The sequence below is a fragment of the Sorex araneus genome, chromosome 5, assembly GCF_027595985.1.
Source record: "Sorex araneus isolate mSorAra2 chromosome 5, mSorAra2.pri, whole genome shotgun sequence".
In the NCBI taxonomy this organism is placed as follows: Eukaryota; Metazoa; Chordata; class Mammalia; order Eulipotyphla; family Soricidae; genus Sorex; species Sorex araneus.
The window spans coordinates 82,246,804-82,270,800 of NC_073306.1; the positions used below are offsets into that span (position 1 = coordinate 82,246,804).

Here is a 23,997-nt window from a genome sequence, read left to right on the forward strand (position 1 = left end):
CTACAGGGGAAAAAAGTGCAAGCACAATTAAAAGGAGCACAAACCTTGGTGAGCACCATTGCTAGGTGTGTGAGCACACCACAACCTGATGTGTGACATCCCCCTCCACCCTTCCAGGCACCAAAGCTCAAGGTACTGCAAGTCCCACAGCCCTGAGTGTTCAATCCCCAGCCATCCCATCACAACAGTGTTAACAACAAAAAGAAAAGGGGGAGAGGGCAGGGAATGAGAAAAATAAATCGTGTGTTGCAATATATGAACATTCTTAGAAAAGTGGGTCAACAAACACACCAACATCTTGTGACTTTTTAATCCATTTATTCATTGCTGAGGGATACATATAAATGTTTCGTTTGACTTCTCTGGTAGTGAAACACCTTGGACAGTACAGCTGTACTGTAATTGTTTAAACAAATAATTGTTTAAAAATGACCTTTTGAGCCATCCTGACACTTTAGGGTAGTTTGGCAAGTTCTAGTCTCTTTCAGCCCAATCTATTCAGCAGAAGTCATTATCTTATGATATCGACCAACTCTTGAAATGTCCTTATTCAATTCCTAACGTTTACATACAAACTCTATCATTCACTGCCTATGAACACACTAGGCAAACAACAGCCTCTGCCTGGAGTCCCTACCTGTGCTTCTGATTTCTTTTCTAAGACTAATTTCGTCAGGACTTTGTCCTGCTACTGCAATTCAACCCCGTTCCCTTCCCACAGAGCCCCATCTCTGCTCACATCTACTTCTACAAATGCAGCCTTTCATGCTCTTTTCACATATATATTGTCTCTCTCCTCCTCCCAGTGATAAGCTTCTTGAAGACGGGTTGTTTTTCATCTCTACCTTCACGCACCTTGCAGTGTCTGGCATGTAGGAGGCATTCAGTAAATCTTCGCTGACTGTGTAAATAGCTTTATGGCTTGGATATTTAAAGTTATCCATACTTTATTTTAAATCATACCCAGTCTGAGATGAAGTAGTTAAAAATATATATATAATGTTTCAGGATCCTTCCAACCATTGAAATTACTACACATACAATTTCACACACTAAATTCATAATATAGACAAATTTAAAACTATTATAAACATGTAATGCTTTATATTTGGCCACTACAGATGCATAAAAGTAGAATTACTTAATTAAAATACGTCCCTTCTAAGTATATTTCTAATTCTAAAAAATGTAAAAAATTTAAGTTATCTTATATATATTTCAGAAATAAAACCAATATCCCACCACCAACTTTATGGGAAAAGTTTTATAAGTTTGGTACATTAGTAAGTTAACTAGGAAGGAAAAACAGATTTATGATCATAAACTGGTATATTTGAGTATGAAGACACAAATGGTTAAAATTTTCTAAATTTCTCTAAATGTGCATTTGGCAAGGAGATGAATTGTTGGCCAATATATTACAAGCATATCAACTCCTTACTGTCCCCAATATTGAAAATATTGGATGAAAAAATTAGGAAGAAAATCTGTTATAAAAAGACAGTAATTAAAAGAGTCTCAGACCTTTATCACTAAAAACAGATGCTATTTTAATTATTACTTGGCTCTGGAATGGAAAACTCAAAGCCATTCATCCAAAGTCAACTAATTTTATTTTCTGTTCCACACAGAGTTGTCCAAGTGATTGTGAGAACTGAAACAGAATCACCTGTTCTTTGAGATTTCAGTTCTAACTCTGGCCATTTTTAAACAGATCCTTTATAAGCACATTGGCAAAATGTGGTCTTCAGAATTTACACCATATGAACATATTTTGTAAAAACATCTTTGTCTTTCTGGTGACTATAATTTCTTAAATGGGAATTTAAGATAAATGCATCACATAACAAATTCCATGTTACAGTACAGTGTGTTAAAAGTAAGGCGTCAGTGTATTTCAGAAATGCAATAGCAAGCTGCAGCTTCTTTTCATGTTTACTGGAAAAAACAATTCAATAAATGCTTTCTACCTTGGATAAACAGAAACCCATCTCCTTAGAAAAATCATCTGTTACATACATTCCTGGTAATTTAGCATTCAACTTTAAGCAACTATTTAAACTTTAAGCAACTATTTAGTCATATTACTGTTCTTTGTTTATGGCTTTTTAAACATTAGGTCCTTAAATATTTGAAAAATATGGACAATATTCTGATAAATTCATGAAAAAAGTTGTGAAACCAGCTTGAAAAATATAGAGACCCATGCCCCATTTTTTTTCAAAGGTTATTCAGTAACAGAAATTTAATGTAGAGAAGTTAAAAAAAAATGTAAAAGTTCCTTACAGGATCATCTTCATAAAATAAATCTACAATCTTGCTTCTTTGTCAAGAAGCTCCTGCTGAAGTTTGGATACTTTCACATTCCCCCTACACACACTTTCAAGAATAACCTTTTAAACAATCCATTTTGAAGTCCAGGGTTTTGAAAGAGTTCCCCAGTTCCCTCAATATACTGATCAATTCAATGTATAGGCTTAAATTAAAATGAGTATTTGTTTAAAGATTTATATGGAAAAATTGTGCATTTATATAATCCTAGTTAAAAATTAACTACTAATTTCATAACATCAGATAAAATTAATACAAAAACTACATAAGGCTTTAGGAAGCTCAGGATCTAAATAAGGTTTAGCAAGAAAATTATTTGCCTTCATATTATAATTTTAATCATCAAATAATTCAGCCAGTAATTATAAAAAACCCTAAGATAGGAAGAGTCTAGAGTACTTATTTTGAGTTCCTTAATCTGCAAAACTGGGTAGTGGGAAAGAATTCATTTTTGCTGAGATTCAAGAGATTTTTATTTTCAATACAAGGGATCAAACCCAGGGCCTCATATATGCAAGGCAGGTGCCCTATTATGAGACTATATGAAAATTTAAAATATTTTTTCAAACTATTTGAGCTATAAATACAAAATTGTGAAATTAAGGAAATATCTATCAAAGGTCATAGTTAATATATTTGCTATTTTATTTTTTGTTTTCTTTCTCTTTCTCTTTCTCTCTCTCTCTCTCTCTCTCTCTCTCTCAACAGGGGGAAGCCCCTGGGTATTACTCAAGGTCTATTCCTAACTCGGTGTTTGAGAGTCAGTCCTGGTGGTGCTAGGGGATCATGCAGTGCTGGGGACTGAACCTGGGCCTCCTGCGTGCCAAGTATGTGCTTCAGCTGTTGGGGCTATTTTCCCGGCCTATTTTCTGATTCTTTTTTTTTTTTTTTGCGTCACACCTGTCGTTGCACAGGGGTTACTTCTGGCTCTGCACTCAGGAATTATCCCTGGCGGTGCTCAGGGGACCATATGGGATGCTAGGAATCGAACCAGGGTCGGCCGCGTGCAAGGCAAACACCCTACCCGCTGTGCTATCGCTCCAGCCCCCTATTTTCTGATTCTTAAACCAAGGAGGACTTATACTAAATGATCTAAAGTTTCTTCAAGCGCTATACTTTTATTTTGAAGGAGTTAAGTTCATATCTCAAAGTTATTTATATAGATATCATTGTTCCTGAATTAAAAGTTGTTTTCATTCCTTTTCTGGCTTTCAGCCCCTTGTAGTCAATTATTAGTGAGGAATGAAAATCACAAATTTTATTTATTTGACTTTAACCTCTGGCTCCGTACTGCCTCTGCTCTCTAAAGCCCACACATTACCTAGTATGTGCAGAACACATAGAAAATGCTCAATTCTTATGAAATACTTTTAAATGAGTAGAAAAATATTAAGGATGGATAATTTTTAAAAAATCTATTGATGATAATGCCTTCATAAAGCCCCCAAGCAATAATTTCTAAATTTCTGATTTTTTCAGATTTACTTTGGTATGTCTTTGTAAATAAGAGCAGAAAAATATAGCACAAGAATACAAGGCTAAATCATGATAGTAAAATACTAGTAAGGACACGTAAAAAAATGTTAAGTTTCCATTCATGTTATTGAAGAAGTACATTTTTATTTACACTACTAGTAGAACCCGGCTACTTCAGTTAACTCTGGTATATAATCATCTAACCAATGACAAGAAAAATATCTTCCAGTATTTCAGTTTTAACAAATGTAATTAAATTGCTCATTCTATAGAATAAGAAGCAATTAATGGGTATTTTTGGAAATAAAAAAGTGTATATACATTACCCTGATATATAGCCAACAAATTTACTTGATTTCTATTGGTCATAAAAATAAAGGAAAAAAATATATTGCAAGTATTTTCTTTATAGACAATTTCAATTAGAAAACAATAGTTTAATGGAAACAATACAGAGGTTCGTGTGAGTGATGTGGAGGCAAGAAAATTATTCAAAACTTGACAGTAACATATGTCAGCTATCACTGAGAAACACCCGCCTCGGTGATACCACATGTAGGCAGTTATTAGATTTTTTTACCTATCTCAATTGTTACGTATATTCAGGGAAAATAGGACTGGGAGGTGATGATGCTGACTGCAGTTAGGAGCCCCTTCGTTTAGCCTGGATGATGTAGCCTTTCGATTTGATGATTCCTCTGCTTTTAACAATGACGGAATAGCGCAGCAGCCACAGGGGCACCCACTCTTGGGCCTGGATGTCAGGGATACTTTCTTGGAGAGCTTCTTGGAAACTTGCTTCCGAAAGCAGTTCTTTAAGAAAAAAAGGAACACATGAAAACCCAAAGTGTCAACTATGGAAACAAAAGCCCTTCACTATGCAGGTGAGTATTTAAATACAAGCAAGACAAGCAAGTGGCCTTTGCACAAGGCCGACCTGGGATTGATCCCCAGCACCCCTTTATGGTTCCCCAAACTCTGCCAAGAGTGATCCCTGTGCACAGAGTCAGGAATAAGTCATGAGCACAGCCCAAACTGCATGTGTATAATATATATAGTATAAAATTATATATACATATAAATTATATATGTTTTGTTTTTTACAAAATACATACACTGGTTCCCCAGCTTATTTCATTCGTAATTCCTGTTAAGTGGAGTCTGGGTATTTTGTTTTAAGGACCTCCAGAAATTCTTTTGTTTTTGTTTTACGGGACTACATCTGGCAGTGCTAAAGGCTCAGGGTTGACGGTCAGAGGTGACAGTGCTTGGAGCCCGGGCCTCCTGCATGCCCAGCATGTGTTCAGGCCCCTGAGCTATCTCTCTAGCCAGTTCCAGGTAAATCCTAAAGTATAGCCAGGACGAATACAGGATGGTACAAAGAAAATTTTTTGGAAAGTTGCCTGTAGTCCCATCCAATCAGTCTTTGCTCTCTCTACAAATCTGGAAATCTTACTGTAGTTTGATTTACTTATTTCACCTTCTATTCTCAAGGTTTAATCTGTTTAACCAACTGAATTGAAAAGCTTCCACTGAGGTCATGACTGACCTAACAGGTAGTGACTAAAAGGCTGCCTATAGACAGTGCAATTTGGTGGCACGCACAGGACCCACCTACCCCAGGTGAACTGCTGCACCACTGGAAAAGCAGCAAGAGAAACGCACTATATGTTGGCTGTTAATGCAAGCACTTTTCTGAGTACTTTACATGTCTGAGCACATGTAATACATATCATAACCCTGTAAGATATATATTTTCCTTTCCATGGGGAAACTGAGGTAGAGACATCAACAGTTTACCCAAGATCAGACCACTAGTTAATGGTGGTTTAATTAGCAAAATGCAGGTGTTTCTTTGGAAAAGTAACACTAATGTGGATTCACTTTTATTAGACTTTCTAACTGAGAAGAGGACCTGAGGGAATGAGATTAGATTTAATGGGCGTTAGGGGTGGGAAGCAACAAATCAAAAGGAGAAAGTTCTAAAGTCAGCATCATCAGTATCCTTTGATCCTGACTACTTCCACAGTTACCACAACTTAGAGGCTAAAGAATAATAAACCCTTTCTGAGGATAAGAGAATTTTGGAACATAGGTAAGCCTTCAGCAGACTTAGAAACAAAGTTCTATTTTTAGGTAACAATAAAGTTAAATGCTTAACAATCTAATTGCTTAAAAATTTAACAACTGCCACAAAACCAGAGAACTATGTTATTTATTAACTACATACTTTTTTGGGGGGGGTATAGTCCCGGCAGTGGTGGGGGGAGAGGGAGCTACTTTCTGCATAGTACTCAGGGAACCAATTACAGCTGGGAATTGGAGTCTGAGCTTTCTGCATAAAAAGAATGTGCTCTAGCTCTTTGACTCATTTTCCCATCACTAACTACATACATTTGATTAAGTATATTAACTCTTCTTGTTTGTTTTTTGTTTTGGGGCCAAACCCAGTGATGTTCAGGGCTTGCTCCTGGCTCTGCACTCAGGAATTACTCCTGGCTGTGCTTGGGGGACCATATGGGGTCCCAGATTGAATCTGGGTTATCTGCATGCAAGATAAACACCTTACTTGATGTACTATCTCTCTAGTTCCTCGAGTATGCTAACTCTTTAAAATCAGTAAGCATGAGAAATCTTCTCTTTAGAAGAATGCTTACTATAGATCAACATTTCTGAAGATTAATGGTTTATGCAAAATCAGCCTTTCTATATATTCTAATAGAAAGGTTTAGAATTCAAATCGGAGAGACAACCAAGTATCAAAGTATACCAGTAATAATAATAATTTTTAAAAAAGGGCTGGAGTGATAGTCCAGCAGGTATGGCATTTGCCTGGCATGCAGCCAACACAGGTTCAATCCCCTGAACATCGTCAGCAGTAATTTTTGTGTGTAGAGCCAGGAGTAACTCCTGAGCATTGCAGGGTGTGACCCAAAAATCAAAAACAAGCAAACAAACAGCCCCCCTCCCCCAAAAAGTATACCAGTAATACAAAATATACCAAAAAAAATTATATCTGCTTTCTCTTAATATATATGCAATATATTTACTTTCCCATAATAATCATATACTATTAGCACATACTCTGTAAGTCAAAATTTAGATAATATGAAAACAAATACTAGCCACCTTAGTCTTTTCCTTTCGTCCTGTAACAAGAATAATTTTATTTTTTTATGTGGAGAGAGAATAGGATACAAGTTCATCCATCAGCTGCTTGTAATGATTACTGTTGGAGGAGCCTTGCCAAAATAAACAGAAATATGATATACTATCTACCAACATATAGACAATTAAAATTTAAAGTCAGTTGATTGATCTTGGCTAGCTTCCTAAATTCTGAAGCCCTGTTTGCTCATCAATAAAATGCCTACTTTAATTGGCTATATTAAAGATCAACTCTCTGAGGCATCAAGCAAAATGACTGTCATTTAAGGGGAAATAACTATATAACTCTTCCTCCTCTCTCTATGGGAAAGCAGAAAAATGAAAATGAAGACCACTGCTAATACCAATAAGCAACATATATTCTTCAGAGGCTACTGTAACTATGCTGAAAATAAGTGGAATCAAGTCATCATATCTTGCCACTTTTTTAAGACATGGAAGTAAAAGCTGAATGCTTACTCCAGGAGTTGTCTATAGAACATAATTTCCTCTAATATTTGTTAGACTAAAATTGGTATTAAAATGTCATGGAGGGGCTGGAGCGATAGCACAGCGGGTAGGGCATTTGCCTTGCACGTGGGCGACCCGGGTTCGATTCCCAGCATCCCATATGGTACCCTGAGCACCACCAGGAGTGATTCCTGAGTGCATGAGCCAGGAGTGGCCCCTGTGCATCGCCAGGTGTGACCCAAAAAACAAACAAACAAAAATGTCATGGAGCAGCGGGAGAGATAATACAATGCATCAGCATTTGCCTTGCACAAGGTCCAACCCAGGTTCCATCCCTGGCATTCCTCATGTTCCCCCGAGCCTGACAGGAGTGATTCCTGAGTGCAGAGCCAGGAGTAATCCCTGAACAGGTATTGTCTCAAAACAAACAAAAATGTCATAAAAATTTAAACTTTTCACAAGACTTTCCCATATCCACTACACCAAATACACCATTTCATTTAGCCTGTTTATTAGGTAAACTCCTTCTCACCCCATGAAAGAACAAGATAAAATGAGACAGGATTTTCTATTAGCGATAGTTTTTCTTAAGCCTAGATGCTGGCTTTCTTGACCTGTTATTTAGAGTCTGTAATATAGCTTTATTTTCTTTTATACTTGGTTATATGACCATTGCTACATAGTCCTTAAAAAAAAAGAACATAAAACAACAAAACAAAAACAACAAAAAAAAGAGACAGGAGTAGACTCAAGATAAATAGTACAAAGTGTTAAATATTTTCTTCCCAGCTAGCTATTTATAACACTAGTTATTTTGCAAAATGTTGGTAAAAATTTATTCTGCAGAAGGTAGGAAAGTCATTCGTTAATCAAAGAATGTTTAACACCAAACATAAGACTTGATAGTAATGATTAATCAAATAGGTATCAATTACCTATCCTAAAATGTCTAAGTTTTAAATTAAATTTTATCTGACTCATTTTCCAGACATTTATGCTCTTTAATTCAGTAGCTCATTGGTGTACTATTTGCTGTCCTACTGTTCTAAACAATATCATATATACTGTTTACTTAAAATATCTTTTTGTATGTTGAGGATCATATGCAAGGCCTTGCATATGTAAAACTTGTGCTCTGCCAATGATCTACTCCCTTATCCTAAATATCGTTATTGTTTTTTGATTTGGGGACCACATCCAGTAGTGCTCAGGGCTTATTCCTGGTTTAGTTGAGGAACTAAATGGGGCACTATATGGGGATCAAACTCAGGCCGGCCACATGCAAGGCAAGCACCCTACTATCCACTGTACTATTTCTCTAGTCCTTACACTAGAATATCTTAAAATACCTTTTTTGACCCAAAGAGATAAGATAGCTCAGCAGACTGAACACATGCTTTGTATGCTGGATGTCCAAGTTCAACCCACAGCACTGCAAGTTCCTCTAGCCACCACTGGGTGATCCCAGCACCGTGTCAGGAATAATTGCTCAGCACTGCTAGGTGTGACCCCAAACCAATAAAAACAAAAAGAGTATTTGCTGCATAGCTTAATATTTATAAACCTTCACACACCATATGTTCAGCTATGATCATTTCACTTTTCTTCCCACTGGTACAAAGACAAAAATTAAAGTTTTCTGAAAATATACTCACACATGTTTTGAATCAACCATTTAAAAATAGTTCTAGATTTAAGTATTTATCACTGTAAGCACTGTAGCACTGTCGTCCCGTTGTTCATCGATTTGCTCGAGCGGGCACCAGTAACATCTCCATTGTGAGACTTATTTTTACTGTTTTTGGCATATCGAATACGCCACAGGTAGCCTGCCAGGCTCTGCCGTGCGGGCAGGATACTCTCGGTAGCTTGCCGGGCTCTCTGAGAGGGACGGACGAATCGAACCCGGGTTGGCTGTGCAAGGCAAATGCCCTACCTGCTGTGCTATCACTTCAACCCTTATCACTGTAAACAATTAAAAACTGACGTTTAACAAGCAGCTTCTTATAAGATAATCAATTTATAAATAAAAATGCCAAGCATACCTTTTGGATCATTGTGAGTTAATAGCTGTATGTCAAATTGTTTAGCAAATGCAGTCAAATCAGGTGGCATCACGCAGCAAGAGGCAAGGTTAACTTGGTTACTATTTGGTTTTACCTAAAAATAAAAATAAAACCATGATATCGCCAATTAATGCAAAACATCAAAAGTAATGAATCCTAAATTTTAAACGTATAAAACATGTACTATAAAACGTAGAAGGTTAAGAGGTCAGAGAGACAGTACCGGGGTTAAGGCATTTGCTTTGCATGCAGCTGATCCCACTTTGAGCCCAGCACAAGGATGACCCCACAAGTAGTGCCTGAGCACCACCAGGAAAGATCCAACACCTGTACCCCTACACCAAAGAAAACCCTTGAAATTTTATTAAATACACTTACAGAAATAGAATTACTACATATAGTTTTCTAATCCATATTAATTATATCAGGAAAAGGAAAAATAATTCTAGTTGAAGAAGAAAAGTTATTATAGTACTACACTTGAAAAAAAATTACTAGAACCTCTAACCTAATACAGGTGGTTTTGGAAACAAACATGATTCTAAGGGTATTGGTTCCAGCAACAAAGGGTTTTGTTTGTTTTTCAGTGGTGGGATCAAATCTTTTGAGCTAAATCTTCAACTAGGAATAAATCTTAAAGGTAAAAAGGATCAAGTACAAAAGATAAATAATTACAATACAAAACTTGATTATGAATCAGACACACTTTGAAAAAAGAGAAGAATAGGAGAAGAGAATAGAGAATAAAGATGATACAGAGAACAGAGAAGAGACAAAGGAAGAAGAATCAGATAGAGATTAGGAAAGCACCTTACCTCCTGTACTCGTTCTAAGACCAAAACATATATTTGAAAAATAATCCAGTACTTTAGATAATGCCTGCATCTAAATTTCCACATTTACCCTAGAGATCAAATGCACAGTATAGTGAATAGAGACAAAACTGTATTATAATCATCAAACTTGCTAAAGGAACAGAACTTAGTTATCCCAACAAGCAAGAAAGGCAAAGTATGTCATGTGTACGGAGGTGCTAATTATGGCTACTGTGGCAATCACAACGTGTGAATGTATCAAATTAACTGGTCATAGTCCAATAAAAGGATTTGTGGGAAAAAACTGCCCCATGTTTGGAACCGCCACCCCGCCGTGAAGAGTCCTGCATGTCTGCTGCCCAACTGTGCAGCCAAGACTGTTGAAGCTGTGCTTTTATGTGTTCACACACCAGGGGTCCTTTACCTGTGCCCATTTATACAGCTGCTCCAACTGTGTTTTGTCGAGATCAGAGGTACCTATAGCTACAATCTTTTTGCTCTGAACTAAATTTTCTAATTCCTCCCAGTAAGGCTGCAAATGCTCCAGTGACAGGTTCACTCCATCTTCAATAGGAGGTGAAGCAATGATTACAGAATCCAGCTGCGCCACTCCCAGGACTGAACAGGCTGGTGTGAAGAAAAACAGGAAGACAAACATTTACACAGTAAGGACCAGTGTTTCTTGTATCCTTGAAGTATCCTGTTGAACTCTGACGTACGGCTCGTTAGGATCCGATATAACAAATCATTTCATCTCATCACTTAGAAACATTTTCATTTACAAGATTGTGTCATTTACAATATTTCTATCTTTTAAAAAATGAATAAATACCGATCCATCCATCTACTGGCTCTGGACAGCTGACAAGTGGGTTTATTTGACCTCCCTGCTTTCTAGGGAGCTCATGGGGATTGCTAACCCTTGTTTCCTGGGCTCCAGGATTATTATTATCATTATTATTATTATTATTATTATTATTATTATTTTACAGCAGGGGATAGGGATGGAGCCCACATCCAGTAGTGCTTGGGAGAAGCATACAGTGCCAGGGATGGAACGTGGGGCTCCTGCTTGGAAAGCCTGATTCTAGCCCTGACAGTCATCTCCCTGGCCCAACCCCAGGATTTGTTTTGTTTTGTTTTTTTGTTTTTGGGTCACACCTGGAGATGCACAGGGGTTACTCCTGGCTCTGCACTCAGGAATTACTCCTGGCGGTGCTCGGGGACCATATGGGATGCCGGGATTTGAACCCGGGTCGGCCGCATGCAAGGCAAACGCCCCACCCGCTATGCTATCACTCCAGCCCCCCCAACCCCAGGATTTCTTGTAGCTTTCCTTATAATCATAACTTTTTCTTCTCTAGCTCAACTTGTTCACTAGTATCTCACTGGGATAATTACAAGAACGCTGACCTGACATTCTTTAATTAATAGCCATAGCAAATACACCTGAGACTTGTCACTTCACTTGTATCACTTGTCTTCCCGTTGAGCGGGCGCCAGTAACATCTCCACTTGAGACTTACGAAAACTGAATGTACAGACTTCGTGAAATATAGGCGTTAAGGTACTTGCCTTGAATGGGACAGAACCCTGAGCACTGCAAGAGCAGATCAAGAGCACAGGGCCCAAAGCAGCCTACTGCTCTGCCAGGTGTGGCCCCAACCCACCTCCCCAAAGTCACCTCACTGATGTCTACTATGAAGACTAAAAAGTTCAATTTCCGCTTACCCATGTCAACTGCATTTCTAGTTGATGATGAGGAATTCGTTCCTACGATGAACAGTTTTGCTGCATAACAACAACAAAATACTGATTACTACATTTGAGTAACATTCTGTTATATAGTATTAACATTGCAATAGTACTAAAATGCTGATGATCTTGAACATATTTCCTTTTCTAGTGGCATAATTTTATAGCTTTCATTCTAAGACATAAAAGTTTTTTAAAATTATATACTGTCAACAAGTATTTGTCAAAAAAGGAGCAAAATTAGTTTCTTATTTTTCAGAATGCAGGTCAGATAGGCATAAGATTTAAATTATTCAACTTACATACTTTTGAAAAATGAGGCATTAATGAGACATCTTACTTTTCCCTATAAACTAAAATCTATTTTAACTAAAAATTGCTTTGAAATACAAGAAAATGGTGTGTGTGTGGGGGGGGGTTGGGGGGTGGGGGTACGCCGCAGAATCAAAATTCTATCTTATACAATAATTTTTTAGACATTTCCTTTCAGTTCTTCATCATATGAAGCAGTGCATAAACATTTTCTATTTCTACTGGGTTTTTTTTTTGGTCACTCAGTGATGCCCGATGCCCAGGGATCTAATTTTTAAAAAGTAGATGAATTTATAATGCACAGGGATATAAAAATTTTATTACATAAAGCCATCCACATAGGGGCTAGAGAGATAGTACAGTGGGTAGGGCATTTGCCTTGCATGCAGCTGACCCAAAGTTCAATTCCCAACATCCCATATGGTCCCCAAGCACCGCCAGGAGTAATTCCTGAGTGCAAAGCCAGAAGTAACCCTTGTGCATCACTGGGTGTGACCCAAAAAGCAAAAATAAATTAGTTAAATAAATAAAGATTAAACATTTGCCTTGATTTAAACTAATTTTGTATATACCTCTTTACCTCTTATAAGCCACTGTTCAAATATGTGAATTTAGCCCACTGACAGACAAGTGGAATAGGAGAGAAAAAGTCAAAGTACCAGGAACGTAGAGAAAAAAGGACTAAGGAAAGGAGACCCTTATGTAAAGCATCTGCCATTTCAGCACATAACAATGCCATTCCTGTTAGTCTCATATGTGTCCTCTCCTTTCTCCTGCTGGAAGACACGCGGCCTAAACACTGCTTTCCCACAGACTTCTCCATTGAGAAGCACCTTGGCTTCCCCTGCAGGTGAGAGTCCATCTACACACTTCAGTGCAAACTCAGCAACTATGAATAAACTGTGAAAACCCTCCCCATCATTGACTCCCTGTAAGCATAAATTAGTGGTTTCTGATAATGGTCTTCTCTCTCTCAGGAAAATAAAGGCAGAGAGGAACATTATTGTATGGGAAGAATTTTGATACTTATCAAAAATCTCGGGGCTGGAGAGATAGTACAGCGGGCAGGGAGTGAATTGTGCATGCAACTTACTTGATTTTGATCCCTCAGACCCCAGATAGTCTCCAGAGCCCTGCCAGGAATGATCCATGAGCACAGAGCCAGGGTTAATTACGCCCTGAGCATTGCCAAAACAACAAACAAACAACAACAAAAATCTCAAGCACTCCAGAAACTGAGGACAGAAACTGTGAGAGCCCCAGCCAAGAGGGATGCGCACCACAGAACCACAGGAAAAAATGTTGCTTTTATTTCCTTTCTAAACACAAGCAGCAGTGTGCAATTCATAGAGAGAAATGGGTTTGGTGTCAGACAAACCTGGATGGATTCCTGCTTAACTACTTACTGGCTGCTAACAACTTTCAAATCATTTATAATAGACCTATTCTACAGTTTTAAGAATTATATTAGCAAATGTAATCATAAAGAGCCCAGTTCAGTGCCTGGTACAAAGCAAGACTCAATAAATGACAGTTACTATAATTAGTGAGAGAGAGAGAGAAAGGGGGGGGCTGGGAGGAGGAAGGGAGGGAGGGAGGGGGGAGAGAGGAGAGGAAAGGAGGGAGGGAGATATATATATGGACTGCAGCAATAGCACAGGGGTAGGGCGTTTGCCTTGCACGTGGCTGACCCAGGTTCGATTCCTCCGTCTTTCTCAGAGAGCCCAGCAAGCTACCGAGAGTATCCCACCTGCAGGGCAGAGCCTGGCAAGCTACCTGTGGCGTATTCGATATGCCAAAAATAGTAACAACAAGTCTCACAATGGAGACGCTACAGATCCCCGTTCGAGCAAATAGATGAATAACGGGATGACAGTGCTATAGTGCAGTGTTTTATATATATATATATATATATATATATATATATATATATATATATATACACACACAGAGAGAGAGAGAGAATTACCACTCAATAACTACCACTGTGACAGAAACAAAAATAAAAATGACATGGTTAATAAGGGTTAATAGTAATAAATAGTAAGTTGTTATGCTCAACAGAGTTCTTCTCTTGTTTTTTTTTTTTTTTTTTTTTTTTGCTTTTTGGGTCACACCTGGTGATGCACAGGGATTACTCCTGGCTCTGCACTCAGGAATTACTCCTGGCAGTGCTCAGGAGACCATATGGGATGCTGGGAATCGAACCCAGGTCGGCTGCGTGCAAGGCAAATGCCCTACCCGCTGTGCTATCGCTCCAGCCTCCAGTTCTTCTCTTGTTATTACATCTAACTTACATAGAAGTTGTGAACAGATGTATCCCTATTTTATAGATGCTTATGCTGAGGATCAGAGAGATTAGTGGAAGTAGTCTCCCTGTGGCCTCAAGAAAATATACCTGTTCAACAGATGCCTTGAGTAGCTACTGCTTTGTAGAAGACTGGCTAGTTTTGCCCTTAACTTATAGTCAGCAATGTCACTGTCACCCCATTGCTCATCGATTTGCTCAAGTGGGCACCAGTATAGTCATCAAAAGCTTGAACTACATTGAAATTTCTGGGTGTGCGAATTACTGCTTGATAAAATCTTGAGCTAACAAATCAGCTAATCTCTCTGATCCTCAGCATAAGCATCTATAAAATAGGGATGCATCTGTTTAACCCTTTTCTTTCCATTTCTTCTCCCTGAATCTTCCTATTGCTGAAGTCCAGCAGAAAAAAATCCACGACTAAGCTGGTAAACAGTGAAGTGAACATGCCTGAACTGGCTGGACTGAATTAGTTAATGCTGACCTCCTATAACTCCCTCTTTGAGTTGACATTAAAATTATGTTAAAATAGAATATTTACATTTCCAAAATTTTGTACTTTTTACACTGAGTTGCTTTTTGCCAGAAGCAAAGAAACTCTTATTTCCATGCCTGACACAATTTCACTACAACAGAATTAATTGGAGAGGCTGGACATTACCAGAAACTTTCATTTCTTCTCTTTCATCCGGGTTAATCTTTTCTACTGCATGAGATACAGTACATTCCAAGACATCTGGAAACTCCTGTAATAAAAACACAATCCATACCACAAATAGGAAATTAATACTTCTGATTACTTAGATCATTACCATGTCAAAAATAGCCCTCTAGAAACAGAAAATGTTTAAGACATTAGGTCTCTATACCTAAGATGTGCTATACAGGTCTTTTTTTTTAAATTTCATTTTTATAAAGTTGCTCACAGTAACTGATTACATTTAATATTCGAACACCAATCCCACCACCATACACCTTCCACCGCATTTCGAATGTTTCCATCCTGAACCCCAAACCCTGTCCCCAAAATAGAACTAAAGTAATATTGTATTGCTTGTTATCAATAATTCACTAAAAATGATCCAAAAAGTTTCCTTAGAGGAAAGTGTGTGAAGATTGTTGTATTTTAGCCTGGAGCCATTAAGTGCTTCAATAAGAGAGTACTAACATGTTGTTAAAGGTTGAGCCTTGTTATACAGGTTTGTTAAGCTTTGGGATAATGGTTAAATGCTGTGTGAGTCCATTTTCTGGAGAGAAGTGCTGCATTTTGATTAACTACTCAAGGATGTGTGAAGAGCCAGAAAGATAGCTCAATAGGCAGAGTACATGCTTTGCATGTGGGAGATCTGAGTTCGATTCCTGGCACTATAATCCTCTTAAGCAACACCAGGCACAAACCCTAAAGCACTAAGCCAGGACTAGTCCTGCAAACTGCGTTTGCCCCCCACCCCCAGAAAAAAATAAACCCCCAAACAAACAAAAATAGTGGTAGGAGTGGGGTTATGTGAAGTTACTTACACAGTAGGTAATTTTACTTCGGTAACAAACCAATGAAAATTATCTATTCCAGAGAACAACATATAAAGATTTTTATATATATATATATATTTTTTGCTTTTTGGGTCACACCTGGTGATGCACCTGGGTTACTCCTGACTCTGCACTCAGGAATCACCCCTGGCAGTGCTCAGGGGACCATATGGGATGCTGGGAATCGAACCCAAGTCAGCCGCATGCAAGGCAAATGCCCTACCCGCTGTGCTATCGCTCCAGCCCCCAAGATTTTTTTATATTAACCACAAACATTAACCAAAATTTTTTTGAGTGTAATAAAACAAACAAAAAAAAGTTAAGGCCAGGGATTTGACTCAGTAGTAATGCACCTTCTTTGCCCAAGTGAAATCTTTGGTTCTATACCTAGGAGGGGAGAAAGGGGGGGTACTTCCGGGAAGGATATTGTACAGTAGGTAAGGCATTTGCCTTGCATGCAGCCAACCGGGTTCAATCCCTGGCACCACTATGGTTGATCCCTTGATGATCCCAGGGTAGAGAGCAAGGAGTAAGCCCTGAGCACTGCTGGATGTAACCTTCAAGCCAAAAAAATTAAAGGGGAGAGGGATTATTCCTATGCATAATAATGAGTAGTCTGGGCTGGACCACTAGTTCAGTGGGTAGGCCATTTGCCTTGCACACAGTCGACCTGGGTTCAATCCCCAGCATCCCATATCCCCCAAGTACCACCAGGAGTAATTCCTGAGTGCAGACCCAGGAGTAACCCCTTGAGCATCACCAGGTGTGTCCAAAAAGAAAAAAAAAGGTTAAGAAAAACTGAATAGTTTACCAGAAAAGTGATATATAATAAAACATAGAACAGAAACATGAATTCACACTTATAAGATAAAAATAAAGAATGAGGGGCTGGAGCAATAGTACAGTGGGTACTATTTGCCTTGCACGAGGTTGACCCGAGTTTGATTCCCAGCATCCCACCTGGTTCCCCTGAGCACCGCCAGGAGTAATTCCTGAGTGCAAAGCCAGTAGTAACCCCTGTGCATCGCCGGGTGTGACCCAAAAAGGAGAAAGAAAGAAAGAAAGAAAAGAAAGAAAGAAAGAAAGAAAGAAAGAAAGAAAGAAAGAAAGAAAGAAAGAAAGAAAGAAAGAAAGAAGCCTTTGTCAAAATTTTTGAGTACATTACAATGCCTGGCACATTCACTGCTCAATAAATACTTTTAAGTCATACATAAATAGTGAAAGGTCATTTCAGAAAAACAAACTGACAGATACTAATGTCTGCCTAGCCGTGACAGTTATAGATTTACAGTGTGTTCAGAGGAACAAGGTAAAAGCAGTCTGCAATTTGTTATGAGCTTTTAGCAGACCTGGATTCCAAAGAGAGAGGGAGAGAGAGGGGGAGAGAGAGAGAGAGAGAGAGAGAGAGAGAGAGAGAGAGAGAGAGAGAGAGAGAGAGAGAGAGAGAGAGAGAGAGAGAGTGTGTGTGAGATCAAATGGTGGCTGGCCACAAGCATAGCCAGCACCCTACCTTCTGTCCAATCTTGCCGGTCCCTGGTACTATGTATATTAACGTGAAATAGAATTTTACTATTTCATCAGCCAAATATTTTAAATTAAATAGAAAATTTAATTTAGTGGCTATGTATTACTGGAGTGGTGATCTTCCAAATCCATCTACCCACCAAAAATATCTGATAGCCCCTCTTTTGTTAGAGAAAACAAACACAGGAACTAAGCATTATGAGTAAACTGGTGGAAATCAAGCTTACAAAAGCTGGCTATCTTGTCTAGATGAAGTGTTTACTACACTGTCCGGTTTTCTGTTTTATGCTTATGCCTGCGGGTCAGACTGTCCTTACAGCAAATTAGTCATAGGGTCTTTTATGCTAATAGCCTGAATTCCCTAGCAAAATTCCGGAAATGCTGACTTACTTACATTTCCCCTTTAGCAGAGATAGTTTCTTTATTCATTTATTACTCACCCTGACCGTATCCGGGCTGATTTGGGAACTCCACTCATTCAAAGTCTTTTGGATACAATCTCGAAGCTGTAAAAAGAATGTGATTTGAAAACTGTTTATTAAATTCTAAACACTTTTTTTGGGGGTAAATCAATGGTAAGAATGATTTATTAGTCTGGTAAGTAGAAAAAAGGATGTTAACAGGACAAACAAGAATTTTAGTTCTGCAAGGTTCCTGTTTTCTTCAACAAATATGTAGGCCTATCAGGGCTATTTTTGTCTTACTCTGAATTCTCAAATGCTTCTGATGGAAAGCAGTAATTATTGTTTTTGTATGGGTATTCTGTGCTGCGCATGCATGCCCAGGACCAAACCCAGGACCTCCTGCATGCAAGGCATGCAGTCTACCTTTGAGCTTGCCCTAGGATCAAGTGGTATATTTTGTTTCGTCTTTCATTTTTGGGCCACAACCCGTGGTGCAGGGGAGAGGGAAGGAGCCACTCCTGGCTCCAAGCTTGGGAATCTATCTTGGCAGTGCCTGATCAACTATCCTGTGCCAAGGGGCCTTGCATGTGCTCCAATCCTCTGAGCTCTCTCTCCAGTCCCATTATTATTTTGGTTTGGTTTTGGTTTGTTGGTTTTGAGGCCTCACCTGGTGGTTGTGAGGGGTTACTCTGGTTTGGTGATGGTGCTCTGGGGTCGTTCCCTGTGGTGCTCAGGGGGTCATGCCATGCCAGAGATCAAACTGAGGGCTCCAGCAGACAAAGTACATACTCAAGCCCTTTGAACCATTTCTCTTGCCCAGTTAATTATTTTTAAAGTTCCAGGGAAATTTAACTAAATTGGGGCTGGAGAGATATAGTGTGGGCAAGACATTTGCCTTGCATTTGCCAACCCAGGTGCGATCACCAGCACCCCATATGATCCCCTGAGCCCACTAGGAGTGCTTTCTGAGCACAGACCCAGGAGTAAGGCCTGAGCACTGCCAGGTATGATCACAACAAACAAATAAACAACAACAAAAAACCCAAAATGACAAAACCCCAAAAATTTAATTACATTTTTGAAATAAAAAAGCATTCATAAACAAAATTTCTTTTTCAAAAAGTTTTTAAAAATTAGAAAAAAAAGAACTTGGATTCAAATCCAGGGAGTTTGGACAGATTAACACTAACCCTTATGCTATTTTCCTCAAAGATAAATAATTTTTAATGTATGGCCAGAGGGACTCATACATCAGATTCGACTGTGGATTAAAAAGTTAAACTCCAGAGCCAATCCTTGACTTATTGACTTGTTTTCTTTTGTTCTTTTTCTTTTGGTGCCAGGGATCAAACCCAGGCCCTCATACATGCAAGGCAAATTCTCTACACAGCTACATCCCTCGCTCTTAATCAGTTTCTAAGGGCAGCAGAACTTGAATCTTTACAAGCTTCACAATAACTCAACCATACCCTAAAGCCTAAGATTCACCATCGTCATATCTTAGACGTCATCTTGCATGTCAGTCTGTAAATCATTTAACACTTGTCTTCAATGTTTTCTTGTAAATAAACAAAAAAAAGTACATGAATATTATAGTATGTTGCAAATTCATTAAACTTTTCACCTTCCATTTCTTAGGTCAGTGTATTTCAAGGGTTATTTTATTTTACAGTGATCCAAAGTCAGACATACATTCATAGAGTGAGCAAGAATATACACATATATAACAAAAACTGTTAAAAAAAATGAATTGATGTTCACTACACACCAGGCATTCTAGTAGCCTCTATTCTACTAAGAAAAAACGAATTGCCCCATGATTCACTAAACTTATTTAAAACTAATGGGAAACATGGACAATTTGAAACCACTGCCTTATAAATACCCAAGGGCAGAAAGTTTTGCATTCGATAGGCAATCAATTAAAAAAATTAACGAGTAACTAGAAGCAAGTCCCTGAATTGCAAAAGCACTTTCCTAGTAATGACAAACTTCTGAACTCACTCTATGATCTATGACTGCTTATAATTAAAACTGATACTGGTACTTTACTACTATATTTTAGTATAGACAATTTGAAGGAACAACCAGTTTAGCACTTATAGTCACCTGTAATATTTATAATACACAGAATAATTTATATACTATTCACAATAATCCACATGAACTTAATTTATAAGGCTTGTATTTTTATGGAAAATATGTTTATAATCAAGGTTACATTTGGTAGGAAAAACTCAGCTGATAATCACCTTGGAAAATTGAAAGTCAATACTCCTTTAAACATGAAGTAAAATTAGGGTTGAAAAATAGCTCAGTGGTAAAATGCATGTATGAGACGGAGTTCACTCCGTGGCACTACAAAACAAAAAGTAAAATTTGAAGAAGCAGGACTGACTAGAAGTTAATTCTGTCAGGAGAATTTTGGCTCAAATCAAGGTAGAAGTTCAAGAAATTTTCCTCTAGGAGGGTGGTTTTTCTGCATACTGAATGCTTCAGTTCAGAAGATATATTTTCAAAATATTCACCCTTCCTTAAAATGATTTTACCCTGGCTTCTCAAAAATGTCAGGACAAAGTGTGGAACACGTTTTAGTAATATTAGAAATTCATTGGCTTTGTCATAAGCCTAATGACTTTTAATATTTAAAATAATATATTTATGCTTTGAGGCCATACCAGAGGTACTCCAGGATCACTTCTGGTGGGGCTGGGGGATCCGTACAAGATGTGGGGGATCAATCCTGGGTCAGAGCAAGCACTACCCACTGTACTAGCCCTCCGGCCCCTGATTTTTAATCTTTCCAATGTTATCTATAGTGACTGAACATTAACCTGACATTTTTCTGTTCTCTGATCTCCGCATTTTTATCATACATACATAGGATCATTAAGGTAGCATCATCATGTATACTATGAGATCTGCAGTTGTTAAAGAGTTTATAAAAATACCAACATGACTCAACTTGTGGACCAACTGGTGGCACAGAGGTAAAGTACATTCTTCTGCATGAAGTGCAGAGTTCAATTCCTGGAGCTCCTCCCACCCAAATAAAGGTCACTTGTTCAATAACCTTAAAGAACTCGACAATGCATCATAGTCCTACAATGGCCCATTTGAAAAATGATTTCATAAAATTCAAATGAAACAAAAAAAATCCGAGTCAAGGTTATAGGACTTTTTAAAAACACCAAAGAATCCTTTAAGTACCCAAACTCACCACTCAATGTGCAATTTTTTTCAATAATGAATGATTTATTCAGTTTCTTTATTCACTGAGATCAAACTACTTCCAACTGCATATTCTGATCTGAAGCTCAGCTCTAACCATGACATCACACTTTTCTTGCACCACAATGCCATAGCTTCATATTCTTCATATGTTTCCTAGTTTTGTCCCTCTTCTGCAGCACTCAAAACACACAAACCAGAATTAGTCCCTGGAGTAATATTTTTTAAGCTGTAGGATATGACTCATCACTGCTTTAAGGAATCAAATGTAGCTGTTTAGTAGTGCCAGGAATTGAACCCACAACTCCATACATACAAGGCAAGAGTTCAATTCCCAGTCTAGAAATCAAGCTTTTAAAAAATTAAAATAGAAGAAATTAGAACACACAACATATGGTTCAAGCTACTATCTTCACATAAAACCTTTGTTATATTTATGGAACTATAAACTGGATTAACAAGATAAAATGCATTTATTACTGGCCATGTGATTAAAAAAATTCTGAAAACTACTACTTCAGAGTATGTTATATATAGAGATAAGAGAATATTTTGCCCAGTATTATTAATACTCATGCACAACGTTTTATTTACTCATCAGTACTGGAGGAAATTAAAGGTCGAGTACTAAATACAGAAATCTTTATATTTGGGAAAAACGTTCAAGCGGGGGAGCTTTAAATAGCATATGAAAATGAGCTAGAAGCTATACATAAACTGCAACAGGAATTCTGATGCCAGTTAAAAGTTACAGCCAAGAGTTTTTGTTTCCTGAAGGGCATCTGCCATCCCCACACCAGGTAGGATGTGTACCCAGAGGGATGCTATCTGCCACAAAGTGTAACACCAACATCTTACAGAAAGGGGAAGAAAGTCCCTATGATCACAGTTGATAACAGGCTAGAGATTTATCTTTTTTTTAACATAAAAGTTTATTTATTTCTTTCTTTATTTGCTTTTTGGGTCACAGCCAATGATGCACAGGGGTCATCCTGGCTCTGCACTCAAGAATTGCCCCTGGCGGTGCTCTGGGGACCATATGGGATGCTGGAAATCGAACCTGGGTCGGCTGAGTGCAAGGCAAACGCCCTACCCGCTGTGCTATGGCTCCAGCCCCGAGATTTATCTTTTTAAATGAAGGGTTTCTTTTCTTTTCCTGACCAAGAAACCAGATACAAGAGACAAATGTATGGTTGACAAGTATTTTCCTCCTTTTTTTCTCTTTATTTGGTCCACTCTCTCCAATGCTCAGGGTTTACTCCTGGCTCTGCACTCAGGGATCCTGGCGATGCTTGGGGGATAAAACCCGGGTCAGCCACACTGTGTACCCACTGTGTATCTCTCCAGCCCTATACTCTTTTCTTCACCCTCACAACGACCCGAATGCATCATGTATTATCCACTCTGAGTCCAGGTCTGTTTAATCAGCAGGTAACTTCCCCCAAGGCCAGAGTTCCTAACGTTTGCTTTATGTGATGTGATATTCAAAACCTTCCTCTACCAGCCATAAGCCTTGGCCGTGAATTCTCCCCCCATCCAGAGGGGGGCTCCCTCCTCGTCCCCCCCACCACCTCCAAAGCGGGGATGACCAGCTGTGTTGACAGCGAACAAGTGTATCATCCCACGGTCCATCTCTACCGCTTCCTAACAGTCGCGATGCGCTTCGGGCCAATCAAACCAAGGCCGACTCATCTGGGGTGAGAAAACCGGGCGCTGGATTCCCACAGCCCGGCGGGAGAGGCTCCGACCTTGGCCTGAAAGCCAGCAACAGCCGCGACCGTGTCAACGACCCTCAAAGTTACGTGTCCGGTTTCACGGGCCTTCCTCCGGGGGCCCGACCGCCTTATCTCTCCGGAACAGCGGCGAGGAGGGCAGGGAGGGCGCCCGCCGCGGGGCGCTGGGCTGGCCGAGCCACTGGCCGGTCCCGGGACCCTCTGAGCCAGGGCTGAGCGGCGGGGGGTGGGAGTTGGGGCTCCCCGGGCTCTAACCGTGGCGGAGCTCGGGGGTCGGGCGTGGGGGGACGAACGCGTAGCAGCTGCCAAGTTTGCGGAGCGGTTCCGCCACCCCCACCCCCCGCCCAGGGCTGCAGGGGGGCAGCGGGGCCCAGGGCGCGCCTCTCCCACCTGCCCCGGCGCGGCCCGGCCCGCCTCACCTCCTCGCTGTGCGTGGACGGGCACTTCTTGCGCAGGCGGCCCCAGTTGAGCAGGTTCCCGGTCTGCAGGTGCAGGGTGCTGGCCCGCGCCAGGAGCGCCCCGGCCGCGCGGCTGTCGGTGCCCATGGCAGCGGCCGGCGCCGGGGAGGGACGCGGCCGCAGGCGGGGGAAGGAGGCCGGTCCGCAGGGGACGCGCCGCCCGGGACCGGACCGCCGAGCGCGCGGCTGGCCGCCCCGCGCGTGGGGGGCCGCCCTCGGCCTGCGCTCGGGCCCGGGACGGGCGGGCGGGCCGGGAGTGGACGCGCCGGGGGCCGCTGCGGGAGAACCGGCTGGCCGCCGCGGGAGCCGTTTCCTGGAAGACAATGACTAAGCAGAAATCGGCGCCCAGAAAGTGCTTCGTAACCGTTACCCGTCCCGCGGCGGGGCGGGGCGGGGCGGAGAATGGGACGCGGGTCGCCGGCGGCCCGCGGGGAGG

General features: G+C 40.0%; 1 protein-coding gene across 1 annotated transcript; it reads right to left on the minus strand.

The window, feature by feature from the left end:
* Positions 1-3,204: 3,204 nt before the first annotated feature.
* Positions 3,205-23,997, minus strand: GCLM (glutamate-cysteine ligase modifier subunit). Its single transcript, XM_004619938.3, has 7 exons — positions 23,523-23,997; positions 18,176-18,241; positions 15,343-15,427; positions 12,038-12,097; positions 10,731-10,933; positions 9,471-9,585; positions 3,205-4,620 (listed from the first exon to the last, which is right to left on the minus strand). Exons 1-7 carry the CDS (start codon positions 23,646-23,648, stop codon positions 4,451-4,453), a joined length of 825 nt encoding a protein of 274 aa, XP_004619995.2. The 5' UTR covers positions 23,649-23,997; the 3' UTR covers positions 3,205-4,450.